The 24,124-nt window shown below is 31.5% G+C and overlaps 1 protein-coding gene across 1 annotated transcript in view; it reads left to right on the top strand.

Moving 5' to 3' along the window:
• The window catches only part of LOC107449716 (protein madd-4), a 130,328-nt gene extending 109,781 nt beyond the window's left edge, over positions 1 to 20,547 (top strand). The window contains exons 15-20 of the mRNA XM_087163990.1: positions 1,428 to 1,744; positions 6,354 to 6,574; positions 9,726 to 9,881; positions 13,548 to 13,727; positions 15,032 to 15,179; positions 19,637 to 20,547. Of these exons, the coding sequence (XP_087020116.1) occupies positions 1,428 to 1,744; positions 6,354 to 6,574; positions 9,726 to 9,881; positions 13,548 to 13,727; positions 15,032 to 15,179; positions 19,637 to 19,758 (1,144 nt within the window). The 3' untranslated portion in view covers positions 19,759 to 20,547. The remainder of the gene's footprint in view (positions 1 to 1,427; positions 1,745 to 6,353; positions 6,575 to 9,725; positions 9,882 to 13,547; positions 13,728 to 15,031; positions 15,180 to 19,636) is intronic.
• Positions 20,548 to 24,124: the final 3,577 nt, after the last annotated feature.

Raw genomic sequence — 24,124 nt, 5'->3', positions numbered from 1 at the left:
GTTATGGCTAAGAATTGGTTTGAGGGAGTAGAATGCTACCTTATGCTTTAGCAGATATTCTAGAGATATGGGAATTCCAATTCATATTATGAGTGAGAATTACACCCAAGTAGGTGGCTTTGTTTACAACAGGAATCGCTTCATTGAAAAGAAGGAGGTTACTATTTTTAATTTTCTTCTTGTTAGACTTTCTCATGATAAGTAATGAGGATTTACTGGTGCTAGTGGAAATTTTCCAATTTGCACACCATTCCTCGATATTTGGGATGATTTGCCTTATATTCAGAGATGCCAACTGCTCCGCTCTCTGGAAAAGTTTTAATAAAGTGGTAGCGAATTAAATATATAACTTGTAAAATTAGCATAGTTACGCCTACTTTCAAAAACAGTAACCAAATAATTAATGCTTTTAGGTTGCATGTTATATGATTCTTATGATTTTTGATATTTAGTAGTGGAAAAATTAATTAAAATTATAAATACCAAACTAAAAATGACTTAAATTTCGTTACCGTTAGAAAATAATATTTTGCAAAGCGGAGCAAGTTGGCATCTCTGTATATTATTCATAGCGTTATTGGGATTAAATGATTTACTGAGTATCGCAGTATCATCTGCATAATACGCAGAAGTATGGGAGAACTTCTGAACTTTCGAAAAAATCTGGTTCTTCCTACCTAAGTTGCAGGCTGTTCCGAACTTGTTCACACTTTAAAAGTAGGTTTACCAAACGGATGTATGCCAATTGGTAAAGCCTTAAGAAAATTTCCTAAATGATTATGATGATTTTTTGTTACTACCGTACCAAATCTGTATTGTACTGTTCAGCCTTCATTCACTTCTATTATCATAACTGCTGTTAGTTTGCAACTGTTACTCATGACAGTTAAGACAAGTTTAGCCTATCCAAAGCTAGCGCTGTCTATGCTTATTCTACCTTATAGCACAAAACGTCAATATGGAGGACTGCCACTGTTTTGTAAAAATAAAATGAGTTTATGGTCTGATTTTGTAATGTTTAAAAACTTACTCAAAAAAATTTGCATTGCGTCTCATAAAAATTTGCGAAAACTGAGAATAAGCAGAAATTTTGATAATTTTTATCTAGGTGGGAAAATGTCGCCAAATTGGTGATTTTTAAAAAAGTTTAATCACTTTATAAGTATTTAAGTTATTTGTTCAGTTCTAAAGACCCAGATAATTCTTCACGGCAAGATGACATATATAGTTTAACATCGTCGTATTGCTTCTAGTGTAAAGTCACTTAAACTGAAGCTTTTTTTCACCTTGTCCACAGAGCTTCGAAAAACCATGTTAAGACACAGAAAGTACACTTGTTTATTTTCAATGTGGATTACAGATACTCAAATATCTTGCTAGTAATGATAAGTATCCTCTTGATTTTAATATATTATTTCTAATTTCAGACGCGTGACTCTAAAAGCTTCAGGTCAAGCTATTCTTTTCAAAAGCGCAAACGCTAAGTTCCATTGTCCCATTGATCCACCACTCAACAACAGCAGGGTCCTTTGGTTCAAGGGCCATCTGCGCATACCACCATCTACTACAAGTGGATGGCCACGCGTTTCAGTGTCCAGCAAAGGGGCCTTGAGGATTCATAAAGTCAACTTTGCTGATGCTGGAACCTATACTTGTTTGGCCGGAGCTTTTCGGAGCGACGTGGTACTACGTGTGAAACCTTTACCAACAAGACAGCCAGATGCCGAATACTATTCAGATACAAGTAAGTTTGACCGATTATTTCAAAAATGTTTTACAATATTTTAATCTTCGACGAATCTCAATCTCTTTCTACAATGTCTCTGGCAATGCAATCTTAAGGAAACTTAATATTTTTCACACCAATTTTTTTTCTGGATTCCCTTTTAACTACCCAAGTCAAAATTTTCCAACAATAAAAACATAACTTGCTGGTTGACCAACATGAAGGCAAACAACATCTTCAAACTTATTTTGATGGTTGTTATTGGTTCAACTACAACGAACAAAACATGGCGGTTGAGCTATATATATAGTACTAAAACAACATGTTCCATCTTAATTTGATGATTGCTGTTGGTCCAGCAATACAAAGCATAACTTGATGGCTCAACCATTATAACAGCAAAACAATATCTTCCATCATATTTTAATGGTTGCTGTTGGTCCAACATTAATAAACACATCTTGTTACTGGACCATCAAAATAGCCATACAGCATCTTCCATCATATTTTGATGGTTGTTGTTTGTCCAATATTAAAATAACATAACTTGTTGGCTGACCATCATAATGGTAAAACAACATCTGCCATCAAAATATGAAGGCTTATGTTGGTCCATCAAAAATCAAACATTGCTTGATGGTTTATCATCATAACATAAAGCATCATTTTCCATTTTGTAATGATGGAAATTTGTTGAGCCATCAAAAACCATCAAAACTGAATGGAAATTGTTGTATGATGGTGACCATCAACATATGTTGAACCATCAAGAATCTTAATTAAACCATCATAATTCTTTGATGGTACCATCAAGACTTTTGTCTTGGGTAATCTTATTTTCAACACTTTAATCACGAAATATTACTCCAGAGCTCTGCTTTTTAATCGAACTCATAACCTCATGAATGTTAAGTGCAATTTCCTACAGTAACAAGCTAAACCCAAAATTAGGATAAGTCATACATAAGAAGTCATAAATTTTTTTTTATCCTATCTGCTATTATAGAATGCTTTTAATACAGTTCAAATAATTCGTTATTTTAAAAAGTAAATAACGAATAACACTGATGCAAAGCTTAAATGTACTACTTGGTTGTTTTAAGCAAGAACGGTACCTCCAATTAAAAGGCATCTTTCATGGGACACCAGAACAGCCTCTAAGTATATGCTGTCAGAAAAATAGAAATTATGACTTTGTTTAAATTTGCAGTCGTTGCATTTGTTTTCTAAAAGCATTCAACTCGAATTTTTATCAGATGTATATTTCTGAAAATATTCCACTGTTTTGATCTTTTTGATACATTCTGTTAGTCTTTGGTCTTTTCTTTTTAGTAGGGTGTAGATTTCAGAGATTTATAAACAATAAAAAGTGTAAATAAATGTATATTTATTTATGTCACATATACACTTAATGTAATGTGACAATTTTATTTCTAATTTTATTTAAGCCTTCAATTTTTTCTTTAAACGTTATTCCTCTTTTTTTATTTTAGCAATCTTTTTAACTTTCTTGGTGACCTTTCTCATGGTCGTTGCGGTCATCGCACTTCCTGTGGGGAAAGTCAACCAACCCCTCTATTCACGCCTTTCTTTTTCCTCTTTTAATTTTAGGGGGGCTAACTAGCCAATCCCTTTACTTTAAATTTCAAACTCTCCGCCTCTTTAAATTTAATTGGTCGTAGTTTTTCTGGTCTACCCCAGTTAAGGAATTTTTAAGTCACTTTTGGAGACATTCTCTTTCTCTCGAGCCTTCTGGCTGGGTTCCTTTTTTTCCGAGATGCGGACTTCGGTCCGTATCGAGGGATTTCTTTTTTACCTTTTTTTTTAACCTTTATCTTAAATTAAATCCATAGCTGTAATCAATTTCTGAAAAATTTAAAATCAACAGTTTATACCTTTAAGTTTTCTTTAACATTAAAAGTCCTCTCAAATTTAAGTTTTCTTTTCATAATTATTTTAACGATTAAATTACTCGTTCTTTTATATTTTACTTTTATGTATGACGCCTTCATTGTTTTAATTCCCTTATCACCCATTTCTAATAATCGCCATTCTTGTGTAGTAATTGTAACGATCGATATTTGTTACTAAATAAAAATAATTTGTTAATAATTGAATGTAGTGCTGAAGTGCTTATTTCCCCGTCTTCCTTTGATGTCTGTTTGTTTAATATGTCCTTATGTATGGTGAGTACCCTTTTATTATTGTTTTGGGCATTGTATTCTTGATAATATTGGAAACATCAATTTACCCCATTTATCTTAAATACTTATATCTGGATATAGCATGACTTTGTTTCTTCATCTTTTTATCTTTAATTATTTTTTAGTTTCACCCTTATTCTAAATTCGGTGATACCAATTTATCCAATTTGTTCAAACCTCACACTTTGTGACCCTTTGGACCTATTGGGTTATTGTTATCCCACATTAGCATTGTACTACCACTTTCCTTAACGATCACATCCCCTTTAATTTAATTTAATTACCTATATATACTTTCGGCCTTAATTTGTTTTATCACGACATTCCTATCATTTAACCTTTTTAATCATGACTATATCCAATTATTAGTACATATACCAAATATTCCAATCTATTAATTATAATACATAAACAAATTTACTTTATCTTATACGCACCAAATAATTATTTATCAACTCTTACAATTTAATATAATTATTTTCAATAATATTAATCAATCAGTAATCATATATTTTAGTTATGTTTTCCTTAATCTAAAGAAATTAACATATTTAAAAGGTAAAATAATTTGATGGCGCTTTTGAATGAATTAAGAGCTGCGTATTCGCTGGGTGAATGAACCGTTCTATCAAACTCGAGCAATAAGCAAGGAGGAAAAAAACAAACTATTCTACTTAACTTTTGATCTAATGAACTGATTTATATGTAATTCGGGGCAATATTTTAAATTAATCAATCAATATTTTGTTTCATTTTAAATTTGTTTAAATAAGAATATCTGACAAATAAATAGCTTTCTTTTTTAATGAAAAAAAATTTTTTGGACCGAAGATTCTTTCTCAAATATTAAGAATGTAATCTTGAAAATATGATCCCAGTATTTAAGTTGAGTGACTTGTCAAAACACTGGGGTTTATCTTACTTTTACACTTTGTGTTTTTCGTCATAATTCTGAAGCTAATTGTATGAATAAAAAGATGTCCACCCACATGCGTCACACGTTAAGGTAAACCACACGAAAACCATCCGCGATTGTCAGAACGATGCACGATGGTCAGAGGAACCTAACTCAGGAACCGTCTGCCGTTGTAGATATTTTGAGTCAGCACTGACTTCTTTTACTATCCACAAAAGCTATTTGAGAATTAAAAATTAGATTTCGCAAAAACACAGACTTAAGACTGCTTTGCTAATTTCTCTTTCAAGTCTATTAAGTTACTTTGCTAACTTCTAACTTCCCTTTTAAGTCTGTTAACACTTAATCCAATTAAGATTTTCAATCAAGCAATTAAGAAGGTAACTGTCAACGCAATTAAGACAAAATCGTCTTCTCTATAGTTTGTCATTTATTTGAGCACCTAGTACAGCAGGGTACTGAGAAAAACATAAAATATGGAGAAACCATTGAAAATAATAAAGACTAATAAAAAGAGAAGAGAAATTATTAAAATAAAATATTTTTAAGAACGCTTATAAAATTTTTTATTTATCTTTAAAAAAAAACTTTATTTAAAATTTGGAAAATAAAATAAAGAAAAGATATAATCTCTTCAGCAGCGATTACATCAGCAAAAAGAAGTGCTTTCTAATATTGTATCGATATAGCAAAAACAAAATATACCAATACAATAATATGAGGGGCACTCAAAAAAATTTAAAAGAAAATAGAACTTATTATTAAGTAAAAAATATATACGAAATAAAACATATCAAGCAAAAAAAGGAAAAGAAAATACAGAAAAAAACACGAAATTAAATCGTTTCGTTTTTTTTTTCTGTATTTTCTTTAAATTTTATTTTCTGTTTTTTGCTTAATATGTTTTATTTTGCATATACTTTTTGCTTAATGTGCTCTATTTCCGTTTCAATTTTTTGAGTGCTCCTAACACTATTGAACTGATATATATTTCTTTGGCTATAGTGACACAATATTAGAAAGCACTCTATTTTGCGGTTATAATCGCGTGAGCTGATGAAGAGATGATATCTTTTCTTTATTTTGTTTTCCGGATTTTTAATAAGATTTTTTTTAAATAAATAAAAAAAAATTAAATATTTTTCAAGATATTTTATTTTAATAATTTTTCAGTAGTCCTTATTATTTTTAATGTTTTCTCTATATTTTAACTTATGTTACGAGATCTATATACTATCAGCTTATGCGCAGTTAATAAAGCTTATTAATTTTTCTCCTCCTTTTTCTCTCTTTTCTTTTTATACTTTTTGTGTTTATTGTGCTACATTGTGTGCATATATATATATATATATATAATATATATATATATATATATATATATATATATATATATATATATATATATATATATATATATATATATATATATATATATATATATATATATATATATATATATATATATATATATATATATATATATATATATATATATTTGTATTTACAGGCTCAATATCGTCTTTCTCGTCAACCTCAACTCCTGATGAAGAAAATCAAAGCAAAAAACTAACAAATCGTTCTACACTGCCACAAGTTCGTCATTTTTTAGTAAATATGAGACATTTCGCTGAAGAGCGCTCTAAATCCGATCCAGTCATTTTAGGATATGAATGGGCTGTCGGCGATTGGTCAAAATGTTCACATACATGTGGAGAAGCAGGAATTCAGGTTTGCAATCACTTTAATTTTCTTTGCACGTCCATTATATTGAACAACTAGCCATACATACTATAAATCAGTGTCTCAGTGTAATATATGTTTCATATATACCTTTAATGAATCGGAACTATGATTGGAAACATGGTCAAACAATTTAAGATTATTTGTAAGATAAATTATTTAAATTTATTATTATTTTTAGTATTAGTTTTTACTACTGAAAGATGATACAAGAAAGATGATACTCTGTTTTATGCTCCAAAATAAGGAAAGAGAAGAGGACGAAACAGTTATCATCGAAATAAGAAAGCAACATTGCTGTCTTTTTTTTCTTCACTATCCACTCTATACCTCTTTTTATCACGAAACCCTTCAAAAGGAACCACCGATATCAATGAACTTGTTCTTTAGTTCTGGAAATACCCACGTCTGAAAATGTTCTAACGACTTTTTGCACACTGTAAAATATTTTAGTGTATATTGACACCGAAAATGGTGGCAACTACTTTACACCAAAGTAGTGTAGGGAAGCACCATGAATTCATTGTTCTTGGACTTCACTTCATGAACTGAATGTTCTTTTATAATACTTGGCGTAAAGCAGCTGCCGCCATTTTTTAGATTCAGTAAGATTAAAATTTTTATTTAAGATAAAATACACTTAAGAGTCAGCAAAGTTATATTTTTATGATATAAAGTTAGAAACAGTACTTTCGAATGTATCTGAAAATGAAATCAGTTTGTAAATCAAACATACGCGGTTTTCGGCTAGGATATCGAATTTCAACTGGGCTTATATAACAATAACGAAGCAGATAGAAATCGTACATTATAAAATCACTTAAAAAAGTTCACAGAGATTTAAAAATTAAACTACAATTATCCTCCTCGCTCAACTAAAGACATACATATATATGCTTACGGTAAGCTTTTGTTTCAGTAGATGTACAATAGAGTAAAATACAACAACTCGTACTGTATTGTAAACAAGTTACTGTACTGACCACATCCTAAGTGTCCAACATTGTTTTTTGAAAAGCATTTAATTCAAGTATGATGCGAACTTTTCACACTTGTTTTGTGTTAGATGTTTAGATTCAAGTTACACCCTTTAAATTGTTTACGAAAACTCAATTTGGTGTTTGGGTCGATTTGATAAAAATATTTAGCTGAAATTCAAAAAAAAAAAAAGCATTCATAGTTCCAAAAGCATGACAAGTATTCAAAAAATTTTTTTTTCACTTTTTGTTCTCCGAAAGACATCAAAACTGTTTCTCTATATAACACAAAAAAAAAAAAAAAATAATAAAAAAATACATTTCGAAAATCGTTTCTCACAGTAGTCAGTACATTCTTATTGGCTAGAAAACCACATGACATGTAAGGAAAGTCCAGATTTTATCTTGATTATTATCCAGATTATCTTGATTATTATCCAGATTATCTTGATTATTATTCCGAATTAAAGGCTTAAAACTTTAAAAAAAAATGTTCTTTATTATAAAATAATCCCATCACATTACCTTATTACGCAACGTTTTATGATAAACATATTTGAAACTGTATCTACCTTACTATCCATCTTACAATTATTAAATAATATATTATATATACTTTCTTTTATAATAAGATTTACTAATAACTTTGTCCAGTAAATATGTGCGATCATTATGAAGAAAGCAAAATTTTAAAACATACGAATTAACGTTTCGCATTATTACTAAATAATCCCTTTGGCGAAAAAAAATTAATGAATTTTAATTGTAACCAAAAATTAGATTAGAATTAAACTTTAAAATCGCAGATGAAGTTGTAATGGTAACTGACGAGAAAATTCCCAATGGAATCAGTAATTGAAACTGTGTATAATAACAATAAAACATTTTGAAGCTTATGAAGATGTTACGGTGAAACACCGAAATCTGGAGAATGTCGACATTCACAGGTGAATGTCAACATTCACGTAGTCGCTTGGTGTATGTCCGAAATATTTGCTAATTACCCTTATTTCTGACTCTCACCGGAGAATGACAACAATCACATAGTCGCTTTGGTGAATGTCCGAAATATTTGTTATATCCAATTTTATATTAATTTATTCGTTAATATTATTATATTTATTTGATATATTTATATTTATTCTATATTTTAATACTTACTGACGATAGATTAGAAGAAACATCAGTGTTTGGAGTATCGGGAAAATATATACCGAGCAATGGCACTTAACCTTAAAAAAACATCAGTGCAGGGTATACCGGGCAAATGTATACCGGGCAGTGGCACTTAACCTTAAAAAAACATCAGTGTAGGGTATACCGGGCAGTGGCACTTAACCTTAAAAAAACATCAGTGTAGGGTTAAAATATCGAATCCATGAATAAATTCATATCAAATCGAATGTAATAAATATTTCGGACATTCACCAAAGCATATCTGTGATTGTCGACATACACCGGTGAGGGTCCGAATGTACAAGAATGTAATGAAATATTCGATCTTTCACCGATGTATTTGGTGTTTGTCGACATTCACCGGTGAAAGTCAACAACCACAGATTTCGGTCTTTCGCCGTGACAAAGACACAATAAAGCATTAATTGATGCAAACTAGCGACTAACAGCCCGTGTGATCGCTGACACATTAAACTTATTGAATTCGACCGCCCATGATCTTTAAGCCTAAGGTTTAATCTTAAACCTCGACCCCTTAATGTTCTTACAGAAAGAAATTCCTGCCGTCGTGTTGACGTCCGTGATTTGCTTCTCATACGTCAAGAAAATTATCTATTTTTGAAGCACATCGTCACTGGGGACGAGAAATGGATTGTCTTCAACAATATTGAGGTCTTTAGAAAAAAATTTCGACAGTGAAGGCTTTATTCAAATAATAAGGAGGTAAAATATCATCTAAATCAGTTTTTTTGTCGCAAAAAAAACAAAATTTTATGCTCGTCGAATCACGCTACTGCCAGAAAGATAGCAATATGTGATTCAAAAAATACTAATTCACTATTAAAAAAAAAACCTTTTCATTTTCATAAAAAAAAGGACTTGAAATTATTTTCCGAACAACTTAATATATCCCATAATAAGCTTCATTTCAATTGTTTCCTAAAATCATGTAAAAAATTATATACTTTTTTTTCTTACATAAACAGGTCCGCACATCTGAGTGTCGGGTTAAAGTCATGAACAACACAACACGAACTGTACTGAAAGGGTTGTGTCTAGAAGGTGGCCTACCTGAACCTGCAACTATTCGCTATTGCCAATTAGAACCTTGTCCAGAATGGATCACTGGGAATTGGTCAGAGGTAAATCAACTACTTAACCCTATGTTCTTGTAGTTCTTTCAACGGTCATTTAACAACTTAAAAGATTTAAAGATATAGCTCAATATTTACACAGTTACCGCTAAATAATGTGGTTACTAGCAATTTTATGATGTGATAGCATTCAAGGGGTGGCGGTTGATAATTAGAGGTGTTAAGAGATTGTTTTATTTGGATTATTCAATACCTCTCATTTTAGATACTTTTATAGTTACGGAATTTCGACATGTCGACATTTCGACTAAGAACTTATTTTCTGAAGAGCCTTAACGTTTCTGAGGCTTTTCGAGAGTACAACGCTATAGTCATGATTTTTATATTTTAATCTCGCAGAAAAACAAATATTTGTTTTAGTCATAATTTATTTATTGTTAAGTCATATCTACAATTTTTTACGCTTATCGATAGTGTTTATTCGCAGAGGAGGAGAATCTCAATAAACAATACTATATTATCAAATTTTTATGGTAGTGAATTCGAGGGTCATTTGCTAATTTATTATATTAAGCAAATACAAAAACAAATCTTACAGGAAGGACTTGAGTAATTTCATAATTATTGATTCGTCTCTTTCATGTGATTTGAATCAATTCCAATCAACAGCATTAATTATACCATGGAAATTTTAAGTGATGAATTGAGGGATCATCCCTTAAAATTACTACTTTACCCTTTTTTTAAATCCTTTGACTACAAAAATCTTAAACTCAATTACAAATTTTAATTATGTTATATATTGGAATGAGGGAATATTAATTAATTGATAATGCTTATATTTTTAATGCAGCAATACTATAAAATTTTTCATTTTTCTGCATTGATTTGAAATTATTATGAGTTGTTCCATATTAATAGAATTATACTTAAAACTATTTTAAAACTATCTCTTCTAACCAAAGTAATTCTGAAATAAAAAATAGCACTTTTTTTAAAATATTTTTTGCAATAAATTTTCATTTTTTACATTTAAGTAGAGAAGAAAATTTTTTTTAGTTTGCAATTTTAAAAAGTAGTCTGGTAGGGTAAACTAACCAGTGAAGGAACACTTAAGCTTCGCTTGCCTTTTAAAAAATCATATTAATTTCAAAATTCGTAATTTCAGTTAAATGACAGTGTCAACATATTTGTTACTAATTGCAAACTATGCAAAAAAATTGCAGAGAACTTACATAATATTGTTTTAAAGTTTTGGAGGTTCAAATAACAAGTAGTAAGAAGACCCAGTGAAGGAACGGCTCTACCCAGTGAAGGAACACAAAATTGCCCAGTAAAGGAACACTTAATTTTGGTTATTTTTTAATGCTCTTTATGAATTTTTTAGGCGTACAAATATATAAAAACAAGACTATTTGTGAAATTATAACATACAAGTACTTGTAAAATGCAAACTTTTTTCTGTAATCATGAACTAGAAATTAAAGTGATGTTAAATACAAAATAAATAAAAGAAAATCATTCTTTCTTATAATTTGACAGTCAAATCTAAATCATTATGTCATCCGATGCTGTTTATTATCATTATTATTTTATCACCTTTTTGTTTGCTCTTTTTCCTCTTATTTCTTGAAGCTTTTTTTCTTTTTTAAGTATTTTTTCTTTCTTTTTCTTTTCCATGTTCTCTTGTTTAAACTTTTTTTAGATCTTTCAGCCTCGTGAAATTTTTGCCATTTCTCTGAAATTAGTGCAAAAAGTAATTTATTCGCTTTTCTTCTTATTTGACCTTTCTTTTTATCATCAATATTTGGCCAATGTAAATGGTTCTTCCAAACTTCTGATTTTTCAGCAACATTTCTAGAATGCCTTTCTCGAAAATAGACGGGGGAAAGGTGTCTTGAAGTTTGAGGCAAATCCATCTCTTGTTGACTTATATCTAGAGGATCTTCAGAAGTACTGATTTTACTTCTAGAATCATTTCTTTTTTCAACTAAGAGAGGATCAGCTTGAGGACTCATTTAAAATTCGATATTTAAAATGCATTCATTATCAATACTAGCTTCAGTTCCTAAGTTTGAGTTAACCAAGTGGTCTTCTTTTAATACGTACTTCTTCCATATAGAAAAAAGTACAGGCTCTTGGATATTTTCGATATTAGACTCTTCAGTCAATGCTGTGTTAAAAATTTGCAACATATTTTGAGGGATTTTCCTCTCAAGCTTCTGAAGAAATTGAGTATCGTTTATGTTTAATTCTGTTTTTTGTTGAGGAGCTTGCTTCTAAATTCTAACATTGTAAAGTCGTTTTTATGAATTATATAATCACGTTGATATCCTATAATGATAGCATATTAGGAGTTCTTGGTGCAAAAGCCAGCGAAAAATTGTTCTATTCAAATTTTTATGATTATATTTAATTAGTTTTCGATTTGTAAACATAGTTTATTAAGTTGCCTAACATTTGATGAAACTACACACCCCATTAATAAATATAAATTATAATTTCTTCATAAATTTAGCTATTAAATTAACATTTTGAACTGAAATTATTTCAGGAATTATTCATACAATTTTTAACAAAATTTTGGTTGTCCTCTATATAGCAGAATTACTTATCATGTCAAAATTACTGTCATGTAAAATCTTATTTCAAACATTACTGTTATTCCCAGTGAAGGAACATGCCTGTTTCTTCACTGGTTAGAAGTTGTTTTTTGTCTTTTAAACGGAATTTTGATGTATAATATGACTAAACGTACAAGAAAATTAAAAAATTTCTTTTATTTTCATTAACTGGGAAATGAACCCAATAAAGAAACACTTGTTCCTTCACTGGTTTTTCATCGTTTGGTGATCCAGTGAAGGAACACCCCCTTATCTCAGTACTTGATTATGCTATGGTGCTTTAAAAAAAATAAAACGTAACTTCAATAACTATATTTTGAATTTTCTTTTTCACAGTGAGAAAAATAAGACTACTACATGCAATTAATTCCACTTCAAACATATAAATACAAACAATCACCTTATAATTTTTTCAATGAAACAAGGTGTTGCAGAGATAATAACAGATTCAAAAATTTTTCCAGAGAAGTCTATTTGACCAGGTAATCCAAAATATTGCTAGATGACTTCCTATTGTTTGGCAGTAAGCTATTGTTACCAATCAATCTAAAAAAAAACTTTCAAATTCTTATTTTTAATCAATATATATGAAATGTTCCTTCACTGGGTAGTGTTCCTTCACTGGTTGGTTTACCCTATATGTATGCTGTTACAAAAAAAATGTCTTGTGTGTGCGTGTAAGACTTTTATTTTGATTTATTATTTTTTTTCAGCTGCTTTGATTTTTTTTTCATTGGCCCACTAAGAAGTCTGCGTTATTTGTAAAATATTAAAATTAAAATTTAGGCTTAATTAATATCTTTTTCGCGGTGTGATAACTACGAAATATTCTCGACTATAACAATGCTTGCGCATGTAAACATGCGGGACGTCACATGTCTAGAGATCTGCAAACACCGTTTCACATCATAGTAGCCAAAATTGCTTAATTATTCATGCATTCATAGCATTAGCGGTACGATAGTGTTCCACTCTGGATTATAGCCTAAGCTATGTTAAGTTTTTACAGTTGAACTAAGTTTAATTGGATGCAAAAACATAATATTTATATGTTAATAAAAAAACGACTATATTGTAAATGTATTTTTAGTGCAGTACAAAAAATTGCTTGTCCTGGAATACAGCTTATCAGAAAAGAAGCGTTTTATGCGCCGTTGCAAGCAGAACAGTTACTCCGAGTCATTGCGACAACAGAAAGCGACCACGCAGGAAAAGAGAATGTTTTAACACCAATTGCAAGGGATACTGGAAAGCTGGGCATTGGTCTGAGGTAACAAAATACTGCAATATTACAAACAGCATTTACCTAAAACATACATAAATATTTTCTAGTAAGAAAATTCTATACTAGTGAGATCAGAGCCTTGGTGACTCAGCGGATATAGCGTTTGCTTTCCAATGAGGTGAACCGGGTTCGAATCCCAGAGATGGCTGGTCCATACGAATTCCGCACCCAGCTTGCACCGACCACAGTGCTGACGTAAAGTATCCTCAGTGGTAGATCATGAGTTAGAGCCCCTTTGCAGTCAGGCTAACAGTGGGAAGTTTTCCTCTCAATGAAACACAGATGCAAGTCCATCAAAAAGTCGTCCATGAAGACAAATTTATCCCAATATTTGATCTAAGAGTTCCCTTGTCTTCTGGATTGGATTCAAAATTAAAAAGCTTCGAAATTGAACATGTCGGTTGTTTAACGACGGCTGTAAAATCAATTTTAAAAGATTTAGGGTTTCGATGCATCGCATCTCGAGTTGTTTCAAAAACTTTGAATTTATTACAAAAAAAAAAACGAGTTCAAATAGCACGAGAGATTTTTTCATTCGACAATTATTTTAAAAAAACACATTATTACCAGCAATGAAACCAGGATCTTAGCTTTGGTTACGGGAACAACTTAACAGACAATCAAATAGCTCTTAAAAAGGGGGGGGGAATAAAAATTAAAAAAGACCGAAAATACTACATCAAAGTCACTCAAAAATCAAAGTAATATTTATTGTTTTCTTTAATTGTCGCAGTATTGTGTACCTACTCACTGGTCAGAATGGTTAAAGAAGATTCTATTTGAATGTTTTGTGAAGTTAGTGTGAAGCAATTCGTCGAAAGTTTTGTTTCCTCTTGAGTTTCGCATCGCGCCTTCCTACACCCTGCACTGAAGTTATTTATTATTCGTTCAATTTTTGGTAAAACATTCAACACTCACGTCCCTACAAGCACCGTGTTCTTCAGATATGGCTCTGTTTGAGCTTTTCTTACTCTCGAAATTGAAATTTCCTATTAACGGTATCCGTTTGAGTCCATTGATTCGATTAATAAAAGAAAATTCGCGACGAATGTTGAATGGCATTCTCAAAAACGATTTTTTAAAGTCATGTTTTGGTACATATAAAGAAATGAAGTAAGGAGAGTATTTTGTAAAATTTTGACTAACTGATATATTTTGTTTCACCATTCCAAGTAATTTTTTATCTCAATAGTACATTATTGAGCTTAAAAAGGTTAGTTAATTATTTAACTAGGGTTTATCTGATGAAATAAAATTGTTATAGAAATACAAAACTATTTTTTTTACAGTGTACAGCCACGTGCGGAAATAAAGGCTTTCGAAGTAGAAGGGTTCAGTGCTTGTGGCACAATACTCAGGAAGCTGCTCCTAGTAATGCTTGCAAAGGACCGCCTCCTCTTTCTTCTTCCATTTGTGGTCGAACACCATGCACCGATGGTAAGACATTCTCATTCAACAATTTGTCTTAATGAACTAATAATTACTCGCCAAAATTTCTCTAAAATAAGTTTAGACTAATAAAAATAACCTAAGAGTTACTGGTACAAATATCTTGGAGACGGCAGCTACAACAGTTGTACCCTAAGGCATTTTTTTAAAGTATTTAAAAAAAGTATTAATTTGTGATGCCATATTTGTTTTATCTAAAATATACATATCTCTTTCAACACAACATCACACGTCTCTCATATATTAAATACTCTTATAACAAAACAAAAAAAGAGACAGTTAGGCTTGTTGTACCAGCTGTCTCCCAAAGGTTAGCTTCAATAGACTTAGATATAATCAAATATTTAAGCAGAAATGTAACTACAATTGAAACGTATTTGGTTCCATTCGGTATGTGCAATATTAATAGCATTCCCGCAACAGCCCGTTGTGGGCCTTCACAATTTCGTGACTAACGGCATGATTTTGGTAAAGTTTTCAACACTGCGCAGAATGCCTGTTTAACTCCCCAGACATGCTAGTAACCATCGATTTAAAGCTGGGTGAGCTTTAAGTAACCACTGTGAGGATTGAATCCTAGTCCTTAATCATGATAGCTCAATACTTTAACTATAGTCAGTCATACGTAAAAATTCCCTAGTAAGATTGTAACCTGTAACTCGGGTCGTCATAGGATCAATATTCGAGAATCTTGGCTAAATATGGGTTAAAAGGCCATTATCAATCTACACTGGTTATCATAAATTAAGGAAAATTCACAAAAATCGCGATAACTCAAGAAATTACACATGGAATTTTATGAAACTTACCCACAATATACAACACATAGTAAGGTATTAAACAACATAAAAAGAAATTATCAGACATTAATAGTAGTATAGAAATTAGCACATGTATAAAATAAACAAATTGGAAGTATCGGTTTGCAATAGAAAAAGTACCTTTAATATGGAATATGATTGCCTCTAGAAGCAATACAGCACAAACAGCGATGTGTGATGCTTTCAATTATGCGGTCTATCAGTTCAATAGGAAGTGAGAGCCATTGCTCTTGTAAAGCAGTTGCAAGCGTGGCAAGGGTCTGAGGGGGCGGATTGATGGCAGATACACGCCTCCCTAGAGCATCCCAAACGTGCTCGATAGGATTCAAGTCCGGGGATCGAGCTGGCCACTCCATGCGAGTAATTGTTTCCTGTTGAAGATAATCATCAACAATGCGAGCTCTGTGTGGTCTTGCGTTATCGTCCTGTAACAGGAAGCAATCACCAATTGCCCCGGCATATGGGCGCACATAAGCATCAAGGATGTTGTCTCGATAAACCTGAGCATTCACGGTTCCCCTTGGAAAGACATGGAGGTATGTGCGCCCTCCTAAGGATATGCCTCCCCAAACACAGACACTGCCTCTTCCGTATGCATCTCTTTCACGGATGTTTGATGGATGATAACGGGTCCCAGGTTCTCTCCATATCAAATAACGTCTACTGTCACTTTCTAGACTAAACCTGGACTCATCCGTAAAGAGAACAGGCCTCCATTGATCTGACGTCCAGTGGACATGTTGTCGGGCCCACTGCAAACGGTCTCTCCTATGGCGTGATGTGAGCGGCACGCAAATGGCTGGTCGTCTCGCATACAGACCACCTTCGTGGAGCCTTCTGCGCACAGTTGACGTTGACACCAACCTTCCGGTGGCTGCAGCAAGAGAGGATCTAAGATGTGTCGGAGTAGCGGTTCTATTCCTGCGTGCACTTAATGTCAAATATCGGTCATCGGCACTGGTCGTAACAGTTGGCCGTCCTTGACTGAACCTCCTAGATGCCGAATCTGTGGTTTGAAATTGCCTCCAAAGTCTATGAACCACAGATGGACTCACATTTAGCCATCTGGCCACTTCTGATTGACTCTGCCCTGCCTCTAGTCTCCCGATGGCTCTCCATCGTAGTTCTTCAGGCAAATGATGCCTAGAGGTCATTATTACGAATTGGCTATCTCAGATTTTCAATGTCGCAATCACAGTAAAATTTGTGTGCTTTCTCTCAAACTTGGACTTTTATGCTCCAGGCAGATGACGTAAGCCGAGTGCAGCGCCACTAATTTGCATATTGCAATTTTACTCAGCTACTCTTAGTGGACAACATATGCAAATTTTGCACGGTTTGGCTTACTTTTGAAAGAGTTATCGCTATTTTTGTGATTTTTCCTTAATTTATGATAACCAGTGTATATTTAGCAATATTTCTAGATGGCTTTAAAACTGAAAATTTCCTGTAATCATGACTCAGCCTATATAGGTCCTATATTTAATAGAGTGAGCCTCTAGGTGCAATGGGGCAAAATCTGGACATCGTAATATTGTCACGTAGAATAAATAGGACTTAGTCTATAAAGTACGAGAGCTTTATTCAACACTTACAAAGTAACGTGAACAAAGTAACTGGGGCCTCGGCTTGAGACACTCAGTCTTTTATAGGAATAATAACAGGAAGTGATAGGAACAGGAAATGATATGCTAGAACATTCTAGAAACTTCTAGAAGAAACATAAATAATAAATAAAAGCTTATTTTGGAGTTTTATATTTTCTTATAGTTCTGCGGATCGAACCCTGAATCTCAGTCTTTCCAGGACGACGACTCTGACCTCTCGGCCACACTGACACGTCAATATTAGTAATGTTCGTGTAAAACCTATATTCATATCCGATCCGAACTCTAAATAATGATAGAAAATGTGATTTTTAGTTATAAATACGAAGCTTAGAAGAGATTAAACTTATAAAATACGATAAAAATATTCAAAATTAATTTTAATTAATTAAAGTTAATTATTTTTTATTGTTTTCAATCATTGCATGAAATAATTATGCATTTTAATTTTCAGCATATTTTAGATATAGTTGGATACTTTTTTAGTGTATTTCATGAAACAAAATTCATAGGATTCGAAAAATAAGACATTATATTAGGGAGACCGGAAAGTAGTGTCGTTTCGGCGCATTATCAAGATTTTATTTTTAAACAATAATGTATTCGCCCTCGTTAATAACAACCTTTCAATGCCGAATCGAAAATGAATCAAAATGGATAAAAATAAAAGAATTGGTTTTTAAGACAAACGAATATTTAATGCTCCGAAACGACATTACTTTCCGGTCCCCCTAATATATGTTTAAAGGATACTAGAATCGGATTTCTAAACTTTCTCGTAATTTTTAATTGTAATTAAAAACTGCGATCAACGAGAATAAAACTAATTATATTTTTACAAAGACAATCGCTTTGTAAAGGCATATGAACAGAAAGATTTTTTTTTTTTAAATGATACAAATCTTGTCTAATATATCGGACGCTGGATCTCTTCAGGATATTGAGCCAATTTTGAATGATTCAGGACAAAGATAAAAATGTTGATCATTATAAATGAAAGAACATAGGTATTGCTTGTCCCCAATGTCAAACGTGGTTCTGTGACCTACACTGGTGGACAAAATTAAGAGATGGAAAGCATTTTCGCACATTCATTCGTACATGCAAGATACCCGCACACCGCTCCATGTGTTTGACAATGGTTCCGTGAATGCCGAGAGATACAGGCAAGAGGTCGTCCTAGAGCCATATGTGCGTCTTTTCAGGGGCGCTGTTGGCCCTGAGTTCATTTTTATGGACGACAATGCGCGACCACATAGGGCTCTCATGGTTGATGAGTATCTGGAAAGAGAGGATATTCAGCGAATGGATTGGCCAGCCAAATTCCCAGATCTGAATCCTATTGAACATGCTTGGGATGCTCTTGGGAGAGCTATTGCGATGCGCCAATCTCCCCCCAGTTCCATTCTGGAGTTAAAAATTTCTCTGGTGGAAGAATGGGAGGGTCCTCCACAAGTCCTCCTTAACTCCCTTATTAACAGTATGCATACTCGTTGTGCATGCTGTCTGTCTGTCAGGGGTGACCATACAGCATACCAAAGGCAACACACACTGTACAAGGCTCACTTTTATTGTCATCTTTTATCCTTAAGTTCAGACTACATTGGATTTATTGGCAATAGGTCTTGCCAGTGAATGGCACTTTCATTTTTGTTTTACATACTTTATTATCACGGAATAAGCTATATCCATACCAAATTTCATTTATTTATATTCAGTATTTTTTGAGATATTTGGGAAAATGTCTTCCATCTCTTAATTTTGTCCACCAGTGTACATGAAAAAGACATTAACGTAACACTAATGTTCTTTGTAAAATTTATTTTAAATCTGAAATAAAATCAAAACAATGGAAGAGGTCTCTTCCATTAAAAACTTTGCTTTATGAACTTTTTGTTCTTTTAAGACTCCAATTTATAAACTAGGTATCAACACAAGGTCTAAGTACTATCTGTAGCCTTTTCATGGCCCGTGATTTAGAAGAATTGAAACAAAGTATTGCATGTTATTTTTACAGCATCAGAAGAAGAAGACTGCTATGATCAGTCGACATACTGCCATGTGGTCAAAGTCATGAAGTTATGTGATGCTAGTCACTTTAGGTTGCAATGTTGTGCATCATGTGGACTGAAAAAATGAATAGCAAGTTTATGTCCTACAGCAATTCTCACTGCCTATAAAGATAGCTGTAAAGCATGAAATAACTATGCATAAGATCTATGCATGAAATATCTATGCATTGATCAAAGTATCTTAGAAAAAATAAAGGAAAATAATATCCCTATCAATTATTTCGATTAAAAAAAAAAACTAATATTAAATACAAGGTGCTTGAATTAAATTTCACGGCTGTGAAACTCCATTCACTTGGAGGGATTTGACTGGAAAAAAGCAGAGTCTTTAACAAAATAATCATTCGCATGAACAACCAGGCTTAAAGATGCGTCAGTTGGAAAATAGAAACTGATCTTTTAATCCTTAGACCTTAGTCAGTCATCGATCAAGGCGATTTCGAAGGAGTTAAAACTGAATATCTATTATTCTGATTTTATTTATTAAAAAAAATTAAATCATTAACTTTGGCTTAAGAATTAGAATCTCGAGTTTACAAATGATTAATTGATGTAAGGCTACAACCTCATAGAACTACAAAATCAAGGGCAGATGTTTTAAAAACCAAGATAAAAAACGTGATATTTATTACTTCGCAAAATTAAAAATATATATACATATATTACGTGATATTTATTACTTAATGTGTTCTATTCTGTTTTGTTTCAAAATTTCTTTTTATTGCTTCTCACACTATTGTATTGATATATTTCGCTATGGCTATGTTGATACAATGTTAGAAAGCACTCATTTTTGCGGATATAATCGTGTGAGCTGATGAAGAAATTATATCTCTTTTTTTTAGTATATATATTTTTAAATAATGTTTTTCTTCTCTTTTTTCATTAGTCTGTAATTTTTTTAATGTTTCCCCTACATTTTCCACTTCATTGTCAAAAGTTCAGACTCACTCTTGAATTTTTAAAAATGAACAAATAACAAGGTTTTTAAACTGAAAATCACAACAAATTAACTTCATTTTGATAATTATAGGTACACTTATGCGGTAAGAACTATAAATTTATGTATAGCTTATGACTTTCGTCTAATCTTGTAGTCTTCGAAAGATCCTCCTTTAGCCTAAGTCACAGCAGCGGATATTGTCGGCATTATTTCTATTAGTTTTTGCAATGTTCTAATTGAGATCTGGTTCCAGCAACTAAGTAGATTCCCAAAGTTTGTTTTGATTGATACATCGCATTTTTCTAACATTTCTATCGAGTTAATCCCACGATAGCTCAATATAATTAATATCTTGGGATTGAGGGGGCCCATCCATGTATATCAGTACTTTTTTTTCTTTTCTTTTGATGCAATGTAGTTTCTACACAATTTCGATTAATGTTTCGGATCGTTATCTTGCTGAAAAACAAATCCTTGACCAACCATGTCCAGATGCAAAAGCGTAACGCTGCAATATTCTGTGACATTTTTTATCCATAATTCCCTCTATTCTTTCAAGATCTCCAACTTTGTCACTGGCAAAACATCCTCAAACCATGACTGAACCTCCACCATGCTTCAGAGTTGGTAGTAAACATTGATTTGTCATACGTTCACCAATTAAATGACGAACATACTGCCCTCGTTTGCTTCCAAACAACTAAACTTTTGACTTGTCAGTAAACGAAACATTTGACTACTGTTCTAAAGACCAGTTAACATGTTTTTTGCTCATTTAAGTATGTTCTGTTTTTTCAAAAGAGGTTTTCTAGCAGCTATACAACCTTTTAAATCATAGTCACGAGGTCGACGTTGTACAATGGCTACTGACTAAGTTTTCTGCCTAGTAGCATCCAATTCCTCACGGATTTCTAGTGTTGTTTGAGTCCGCTGCCGCTTACTTTAAATTCAGATAAACTTATTCTAACGTTTGGACGTTATTCTAGGTCTCCCTGATCGTTGGAGGCTCTTATTTTGGCCAGTTTTTTTCTTTGTTTGCAAAGTTCTGACAAGAGTGGTCTAGGAAACATTAGTTTTAGAGGCAATTTATCTACTTGAATAGCCTTTTCCATGAACTGCAATAATATTTGCACGTGTTTTGACTCTTGTTTTTGGTTTTTGATCCACAATACTGTAAAAAATTGCATAAAATAATGTTAACTTTTGTTTTTAATATATACCAGTTATTCTGTCAAATGAAGGCTATTATATCAATATTTTAAATGTGTTATGTACATGAACTTATATCATAATGAACCTTGCAAAATATTAAAAGAAAATTGCTTATAAACAAAAAATTAATAAATTTTTTTAAATAAATAATTTTTTTTTTTTAGAATAGGTATTTACATGTACTTTCGTTCATTCCGCATTCAACTACAGAATAGATACAAAATGAAAAAAATAATGAACAGTTTTAAAGGAAACAGCGTTTTACGAAGTTTGTTGATGTTTATGTTTGATAAATTATATGTTTAGGTCAGAAATATTTAACTATTTTTGAAAGTTTTGAAATAAATACAAGTGAGTCTAAACTTTTGATATATATATATATATATATATATATATATATATATATATATATATATATATATATATATATATATATATATATATATATATATATATATATAAAGCAAAATAATATAATCGTTATGCTTTGGAAACTAAGCCAGGATGAGACAAAAATGCAATCAAAATCAGTTGTATCACTGTTGAGAAAAGCGAAATGAAATTAAGAAAACAGTTTGATTAGCTGATGAAATTGAGAAGTGTTTCTAAAAACCGTTTTTCAACTCTTTTATGTTTCCTTCAGTAATCAAACAGGTACAATATTTAGATTTCCACATTTTTTTTTAAAAAAAGAAACCACTGCCTGTTATTTAAATGATGTTAAGTATTAATGGATGATTCAGGGCGGTGTGTAAATAAATGGGGCCTGATTATCCCAAATGTCTTACAATGCAAAAATATACCAAAGTTAAATTCAACCAATCAAATACATAAGAGAAAACGAAGAAGATGCTTCCAATATTTCTGCGTTTAAGGTTCAACACAGTAGAAGCTAGTAAAAAAAGGATAAATTTTTTTAATGAATTTTGCAACAATTGTGATAAACTTAACACACATTTTCTTTATCTTATTGTAAATATTTTAATCTTTATTTTATCAAGTTAAAAATGCAAAAATTTTAAAAATTAGCTCTTATAACTTATGTAATGTTTATAATGTATTTTTTAAATTATCCATAACTTGCTGTATTCGTAAATTATAAAAAAATTACCCAAATTTGATTCCATTTTGAATTTTCTTAACCTCATGAATGTAGTTTTCCTTGCATGTAGTATTTTTTTTTTTTTTTTTTTTTAATTTCTTAAAAAAATGGTAGTGTTTTTAAATTTTTTTAAGAAATGACTTATAATATGTTACATTTTCAAAGATTACTCAAAACCAGTAAACCCAATTAAAAAATCCTTACGTGCAATGAAAACTATATTTATATTAATATTGTGCAAAACTTGAATTAAATCCATTGAAAATTATACTAGTTAGACATACAGCAAGTAAGAAAAACATAGTTCAGAGTAATTTGAATTTTTTGTGATCAATAATCCATTTAAATTTATAAAATGCTGCCATTAACTATAATACATCAATACCAGGTCCAAAAGAAGCTTTTTCTCTATCATTTTCAGCAGTCTTTAAATGCTAGTTTAGTCCTTTTTCTCGTGGACTTACTGTCATGTGACACCATATGCCTTTAGATTAGCAGTCAAAATTCTGCGGCTATCTTCCTTTTGAACATATTCCTTGGCTGCTGGGCCTATATTTATTTCGAATTGTTCTAAAACTGTCAATAACCCATTGCAAATTTCATTAAAAATTATTACAGTTAAATAAGTTGCAATTTCAACTATTTATATTGAAAATACCTTAAATTCTTTTTCTTACATAACTTAAACAATTTTTTTCAATACAATAGTTAAAATAGTTGCATCTTACCAAAATGCTTTGACAAGAGTTAGCAAATCAATACATCAACTGAGTTCATTTGTTTTTGCATTTCACAACATGTTATCGAGCACCACTCTCAACCTATTATGCTGTAACTTTTTATTTTTATGAAAATCATTTTAATATTTTGGTAAAATCATCTTAAAAGGTTAAACTGTGAAAAAATTCAATAATTTTTTCTTTTGAAATTTTTACTGTGTTGTTCCTCTTAAAGCAACATTTAGTTGTTACAGATGTGACAACAAAGTATATTAAGTTTTAAGACTACAAATTGTAATTCAAAAGTTTTGATTACTATTTTTTCAAAATTAAAGTAAATCACAAAACTAGAATTGATACTCGGCTCCAATAGCACATCCGTAACAATAGCTAATAAAGTATTTGCATTTTACCTGTGATAACAAAGACAATCCCCCCAATCAACGAAGCTTTTTTC

Source organism: Parasteatoda tepidariorum, chromosome 5 (genome assembly GCF_982258835.1).
Source record: "Parasteatoda tepidariorum strain Cologne lab strain chromosome 5, Ptep-v5.0, whole genome shotgun sequence".
Taxonomy (NCBI): domain Eukaryota; kingdom Metazoa; phylum Arthropoda; class Arachnida; order Araneae; family Theridiidae; genus Parasteatoda; species Parasteatoda tepidariorum.
This window is presented reverse-complemented; position numbering and strand designations above follow the sequence as displayed.